Here is a 7500-nt window from a genome sequence, read left to right as displayed (position 1 = left end):
AGGGGGATGGGGGATGCTGAAAGGGTTTTTGGACCATGTTTAGTAGAGGAGGGAGGGAAGGATGGACGGGGCAGCGTTTAGGCACAAGTGGAGGGAAGATCGGGGTGGGGGGGGAGGAGGCGGTGCGTTGGTGTTTTGTGTGAGTGGTGGTGGCGGTGGTGGTTGTGGTGGTGGGTCGGAGCACAGCTGTCACAGGTTGCTAACACGCACCTCTCCCCGTGGATAGAGGCCTATATTCTGAAACCCTTTGCTCTCTCACCATCACTGTTTTCCCAAGGCTCCAGTAGAAGACGCTCATGTTTTTAAGCGTATTATTATAGTTCAGGTGATAGATTGGCAAGATTTATATTTAATTAAAAGGAGAAACTGTCTTGAAATCCCGGCTAGTTGTCTCTGTGGCCTTGCAAAATTATCGTAGTGAAAAGGGAAGGCAATTCTGAATAATGGCGTCTCAGAACCCCGTGTTTCGCCGCTGGGGAAGAGTGTGAGGAGGTGAGTGTCGCAGGTGGATTACGTCACGTGGTCTGTCGTGTTTGTGTGTTAATGTTATATGAGTTCATGATGCCATTTGTTTATGCATTTATTTATTTATCTACTTACTTATTCATTAATTAGAATAGTTATTTTATTCGCTCATTTGCATCCTCACTCACTCACTTCTGTCTCTGTTTGTCATTCTTTCTTTCTTTTCTTTCCTGTTCTTTATGTATTTATTTTGTTTATTTATTTGTTTATCTTAATTAGTCATTTATTTATTTATATCTATCTTTTCATCTCTGTTTCTCAATATCTACTATCTTCTTACTTTAACAGTCATTCTATCCAGTAATTATATTATCTATCTGTTGATCTATTTTTTTCTGTATCTATCTATCTATCTATCTATCTATCTATCCACCCATCCACTTATTTATCTATCTCTCCATTCATTTATCTATCATTCTATCTGTCCATCTGTTTTTCTAACCATCTTTTTGTCAGTTTTCTGTATATGTGAATGTTCATCACTTTAAGAAGCCTCAGATCTGTCAGGTTGTACTCACACACATACAACAAGAGGAAGGGAGGACAAGGAAATAGAAACTTTATATCTTTCTTAAACATGAGAGTGAGAAGGAGAAGAAAAAGAAGAAGAAGAAGAAGAAGAAGAAGAAGAAGAATATTTCCTTCTTGCCCACAACTCTGGCGCTGAAAATACACACCACAAGCGGGTGCCCGTCTGCCAACTTTACCGCTTGATAAATGCGCGGCGTCCGAGGAGCGCGGTAAAGCTTGGCCAATTCTGCCGCAGTTCTGGGACCCCACTGAGACTGCAACTGCATTACGGAGAGAGGAAAATTGCATGCAATAACCCATTTCGAGCGGTGAGTGGTTTTGCGGGCCGGCGGGGGAGGCATAAGTGAGGGTCGGGGAGAGCGTCCACAATGCCTGAGGGACATCTCTTTGGGAGGGACTGCTTTTTATAACCTTCAATCTTTTGTACGCTCGCGGAAATATTTGATCCATTTATTCCTTACTGCTGTGACGGAGTCGTGTCTTCCGGCTAACATTCACTCCTATTTCCAACCAAGACGATGCTGTTCACTTTAATTTTTTCCTCCCTCCTCGTCCTTCTTGCTTTCTTCTTTCTCCTCCTCCTCCTCCTCCTTTGGGACCTCTGGAGCAGTACACAGCAAAAGCCTCTGGTCTGGTCCTCCCTTCATGACGCTCGAAACTCCTCGTTCCTGTCCTAATTTCCGCTCCCTGGCCACACTCGCCGCACCAAGGCCTCCACTGCGAGGGTCCACGGCCTCAGCACCGCCACCAACACTTGACCCTGGCCGCGTGTGGCTGAGCAAGATAAGGCGAAATGAGCGTGGGTTAAAAATTTCATGTTGTCTCTTGCGAATGACCTCTTAACTTCTTGTGGAGTCGGTAGCGTTTCGTCATCTCTCCCCTTTTTTTCTTTCCTTTTTTTTGTGTTTTAGGTTTTCTGTGTTTTTAAAGGCGTGTTGGAGGGACCTTTTTGCAGCGGTGAATCTCATGACTAACGAGGTGTCGGACGTAGCGAGAAAGGCACAGCGTTACAGATTATCCTAAAGGGAAGAGACACTAGAGGACTGCTGTGTGTGTGTGTGTGTGTGTGTGTGTGTGTGTGTGTGTGTGTGTGTGTGTGTGTGTGTGTGTGTGTGTGTTTCTGCACTATTCAGATCTCCGTTTCTCCCCACAGGCGACTCCGGGGACCTGCTGCGCGGGGTGACGGTGCCTCAGTATGCCTTTGCAGGGGGCCAAGCGACACTCAGCTGCTCCTACGATCTGCACAACCGCCGCCTCTACTCCCTCAAATGGTACCACAACGGCACCGAGTTCTACCGCTACGTCCCCACCGAGCGGCAGGGACCCACCACCACCAAGACGCCGCACAAGTTTACTGTCAGTGTAAGTGTTTGCCCCTTGAATCCTCCGGTGTGTAGCGTCATCCTCCACTTGAACACACACACACACACACACACACACACACACACACACACACACACACACACACACACACACACACACACACACACAGGCACACAAGAACACGAACACGCACACACAATTACTTTTGCTGAGTATTTAATTTCAGCCGGGTAATTATGAATAATGTAATAATGATATTGGAATGATGGTGATGGCAGTGGTGTTAATGCTAATAGCCATGCCTGCGCACGCACACACGCACGCTCCCACACACGCGCAGGGGCACACACACACACACACACACACACACACACACACACACACACACACACACACACACACACACACACACACACACACACACACACAGAGAGAGAGAGAGAGAGAGAGAGAGAGAGAGAGAGAGAGAGAGAGAGAGAGAAGGGAATAGAATGACAGGCAGACAGACAGACAGACAGGCAGGAAGAATGACAGACACACAGGGATGCAGATGATGTTTACATAGCAGGTAAAATAGGCTCGTTAATAAATAAGTGCGCTAACCGTCTATGTGGAGCTAAAACTCGATACAAAAAAAAAATAGTAATGAAATAAAAACAACTTCCCAGAATAATGTTTTGAAGCATCAGAGGTGACGTGAAAAGTATGTGTATACATTTTTACGCGCATAAAACTTTGTAATACCCACTTAAGCGTGCTAATTGGTGAATCCAGCTTTTTAAAACCTTCATAGTAATCGATAGCGTCATGTCCAGTGTTTATGACGCTGAAACTCCGGATGAGGCAGGGCACAGGGACGCGAATGGTTGGGTGGCGGGGAGAGGAGAGCAAGAGCAAGAGCAAGAGTAGAGTAGCGCAGCGTAGCGTATAGCGGACGAGGACGAGAAGCCTAGCGTGGAACAAAGGAGAGATAAGAACCCCCGCTCTCAAATTAAGGGAAGGTTTGTGTAGCTCCAGGAATGAAAATATTCGAGTTGCATTTCTTTGGCGTTTATTTCAAGCAGAATGTGTGTGTGTGTTTTTTTCCTTCAGTTTTCTTGCAGGTTCGTGTTTAGAAAGAGTAAACGTAGGAGTATTTAAGATGATGTGTCTCCTTTTCTTTTCTTCCTCAAACCTCTCGTGTTCTCCTCCTCCTCTTCCTCCTCCTCCTCCTCCTCCTCAAGTGTATGCTCTTGGTATGGTTCTCACGTTCACGTTGGCCTTGAGCTGTGAGATCTTCCCGAAGCGATCCTCTCCTCACGATACTTGTTGTCCGTGGTCAGTCTTCCCCGCCTACGTGACCTTGCTTTTGCTGGGTGGTGGTGGTGGTGGTGGTGGTGGTCATGCTGTTGATGTTGTTGTTGTTGTTGTTGTTGTTGTTGTTGTTGCTGTTGTTGTTTCTTTTTTTTTTCTTCTTTTCTTCTTCTCTTCATTATCATCCATTGTCATTATTATTTTTTCTTCTTTTTTTTTTTTCTTTCTTCTTCTTCTTCTTCTTCTTCTTCTTCTTCTTCTTCTTCTTCTTCTTCTTCTTCTTCTTCTTCTTCTTCTTCTTCTTCTTCTTCTTCTTCTCTTCATTATCATCCATTGTCATCATTCATTATTTTTCTTTTCTTCTTCTTTTTTTCTTCTTTTTTTCTTTTCTTCTTCTTCTTCTTCTTCTTCTTCTTCTTCTTCTTCTTCTTCTTCTTCTTCTTCTTCTTCTTCTTCTTCTTCTTCTTCTTCTTCTTCCTCCTCCTCCTCCTCCTCCTCCTCCTCCTCCTCCTCCTCCTCCTCCTCCTCCTCCTTATTATCGTTCATTGCCATCATTCATCATTATTTTCTTCTTCTTCTTCTTATCATTATTATTATTATTATTATTATTATTATTATTATTATCATTATTATTATTCATTATCATCTTTATCATCATTCATCATCATCATCATCATCATCATCATCTTTATCATTATCATCATCATCTTCTTCTTCTTCTTCTTCTTCTTCTTCTTCTTTACCTTTCTCCTTTACTTTCTCTTTCTCCTAATCGTAATCTTCTTCCTCCTCCTCCTCCTCCTCCTCCTCCTCCTCCACCTCCACCTCCACCTCCCTTTAGTAATGGTTAGAATAGTTGGCCTTGTTTATACCTGACTTTCTTTTCCTCATTCTTGCGTGCTGCACCAGTTAATTTTTCCTCTCCTGTGGTGCTGTTGTGTTGCTTCACGTTAATACTGGACGTGTGTGTGTTCCATTTTAACTCTTTCCGTATAGCTCTGTGTGTGTGTGTGTGTGTGTGTGTGAGTGTGAGTGTGTGTTCTAGTGTTGCGTGGTGTGTTTCTGCATTTCGGTGTGTTGCTGCATGTTTGATTTTGTGTTTCTTGGCGCGTTTTTGTGCTTCATGACGTGTTTCTGCCTTGCTGTTTTATATTCCGTATCTTCTGTTGCTCTGTGTTTCTCTTTTCTTTTCTTTTCGTCGTCTTATTTGCTTTGTGGTATTTTTTAAGCTACAGTATAATGTGTTGTTGTTGTTGTTGTTGTTGTTGTTGTCGTGTATCCGGCCATTTAATTCTTTGCCATCAATCTTGCCTAGTTTTCCTTGCAATGACGTGACCTTCATATGAGTTTTTGTTTGCACTGAATATGAGAGAGAGAGAGAGAGAGAGAGAGAGAGAGAGAGAGAGAGAGAGAGAGAGAGAGAGAGAGAGAGAGAGATAATAAACGACACATACGCACATAAACACTCATGAACACTACCACAAACATGCATAGAAACTTACATACGGCTTGGAAATGTGCACGCGCATGTATCATACCGCAGACACACGCACGCACGTCCACACACAATGCATCAGGACGTGAAATTAATGTGTGTGTGTGTGTGTGTGTGTGTGTGTGTGTGTGTGTGTGTGTGTGTGTGTGTCAACTGTGTCATGTGTGTGTGAGACACACACACACACACACACACACACACACACACACACACACACACACACACACACACACACACACACACACACACACACACACACACACACACACACACACACACACACACACACACACACACACACACACACACACACACACACACACACACACACACACACACACACACACACACACACATACACAACATTAAAACGCTCGTCATTTTCCTAAAACAACGACACATACACGACGGTAAAGATCGTGAACACACACACACACACACACACACACACACACACACACACACACACACACACACACACACACACACACACACACACACACACACACACACACACACACATACTTGACCTAACAACATTATTACGTACGTGTACAGCAAGCAAGCAACACACACACACACACACACACACACACACACACACACACACACACACACACACACACACACACACACGCACACATTGCTTCACGGGTCTTGGGTTCTGTCTTGGTTCTATTCATTTCACTCAGCACTCCACGAAAATACATACACTTCCTTCGTCCTTCTCTTGGCTGGCTGCTGCTGCTGTTGCTGCTGCTGTTGCTACTACCTGATTACTCTCTCTCTCTCTCTCTCTCTCTCTCTCTCTCTCTCTCTCTCTCTCTCTCTCTCTCTCTCTCTCTCTCTCTCTCTCTCTCTCTCTCTCTCTCTCTCGTTCTTCCATAACATGTGCTAAGAACCATGGCTTGCATTACTCCGTGTGTTTGTTTGTATGTATGCGTGTGTGTTTAGGAAGGTGTTTGTTGAGAAATGTGTACTGAGAGAGAGAGAGAGAGAGAGAGAGAGAGAGAGAGAGAGAGAGAGAGAGAGTTTCATAAGCCTTCAGACATATACAGACTGGCCACATATCACTTGCTGTACCTTGTAACCTGCCACCAAGAGCAGCCGCGACGTACACAACCAGACTTAAAGAAGGTCCTCTCTCTCTCTCTCTCTCTCTCTCTCTCTCTCTCTCTCTCTCTCTCTCTCTCTCTCTTCTCTTAGTTCCGTGTACTGTGCTGTGTGTCCATAATTGAGAGTTGCACCATTTTTTTTTTTTTTTCGTTGGTAATGTCGGTGGTTGTAAAGTGAAGGATGCCAGGGAAGAGTTGTTTGTTTGTAGTAGCAGGCCAGGCGTATAGCGTAGTTTCTCCCTGATGGCGAGGCGAGGGATTCCCCATGCAGCTTCCACCTCCAGCCTTCGTTTTGCCCAACAACGGCTCAGCCCGCACTCAATTTACCTCCTCCCGTGTGCTTGGCCGGAGATGAAAGCGACGCCGGATTTCCTCACACAAAGCGATGTTAAATTGAAAACCGATGTCCTGCGCTTTGAAAAAAAAAAAATGTATATAAAAATTAAGAAACAGAAAGCTTGAGAATTCAAAATTTACATGTGACAAATTGACTGATGTGGGGGACACGGGAGTTGGCAGAGCGTAGGGGGAGGAGGTGGTGGCTAGGGTTGCATAACTTTTACATTGTAGAAAACGAATCCTTACGAAATAAAGTTCTCTGTTACCTTTGACCGTCGCGGCGCCTGAGTACAATAGCGCCAAAGGGTCACACTTTTTAAGAGAGACACTTTTGAGTCAAGTTCTTTGCCATCGTTCATATGCTTGTTACGGAGCTTTCTCAAAAAATGCTGCCTAATGTCTGCTACCTGACGCCTCCGCGCTCTCGTTGTTTGGCCAGAGAGAGAGAGAGAGAGAGAGAGAGAGAGAGAGAGAGAGAGAGAGAAGGAGAGGTCGTGTGCGCAACTTTCCCGCCACTTGGTATTATATACGTATACACTTTTTTTCTCACCAGCACTGCTTGAAAACCGTGCCGGGAATCGTGTTGGCGCTGGCACATTTAATCTCGTGTGATACCCCCTTTAAGCTCTGATCCATTTAATTTGCACAGCATCATATTGCCTTTACTTGGAGCCCTTGTTTTTCTTCTGCAGTGTTGCGAAAATGCAAGATCCTGGCGAGTGTTGTCATGGCCTCGTAAATCGCATTGCACTCATAAAGAAACAGCGCAGCGAAATGAGACAGTGATGAGTGGCTCCCCAGTGCACGAGTGTAAGAGTATGCAGGTGTACAAGTTTAATATGAGTCGTGCGGGAGAGGCATGCGGTGTTCAAGATCCAG

The 7500-nt window shown here is 44.7% G+C and overlaps 1 protein-coding gene across 1 annotated transcript in view; it reads left to right on the top strand.

Moving 5' to 3' along the window:
• LOC123517115 overlaps nt 1-7500 on the top strand; it is a 219653-nt gene that overhangs the window by 133574 nt on the left and 78579 nt on the right. Inside the window, 1 exon segment of the mRNA XM_045277026.1 lies at nt 2210-2418. Within this exon segment, the coding sequence (XP_045132961.1) occupies nt 2210-2418 (209 nt within the window).

Source organism: Portunus trituberculatus, chromosome 41, assembly GCF_017591435.1.
Source record: "Portunus trituberculatus isolate SZX2019 chromosome 41, ASM1759143v1, whole genome shotgun sequence".
Lineage (NCBI taxonomy): Eukaryota > Metazoa > Arthropoda > Malacostraca > Decapoda > Portunidae > Portunus > Portunus trituberculatus.
This window is presented reverse-complemented; position numbering and strand designations above follow the sequence as displayed.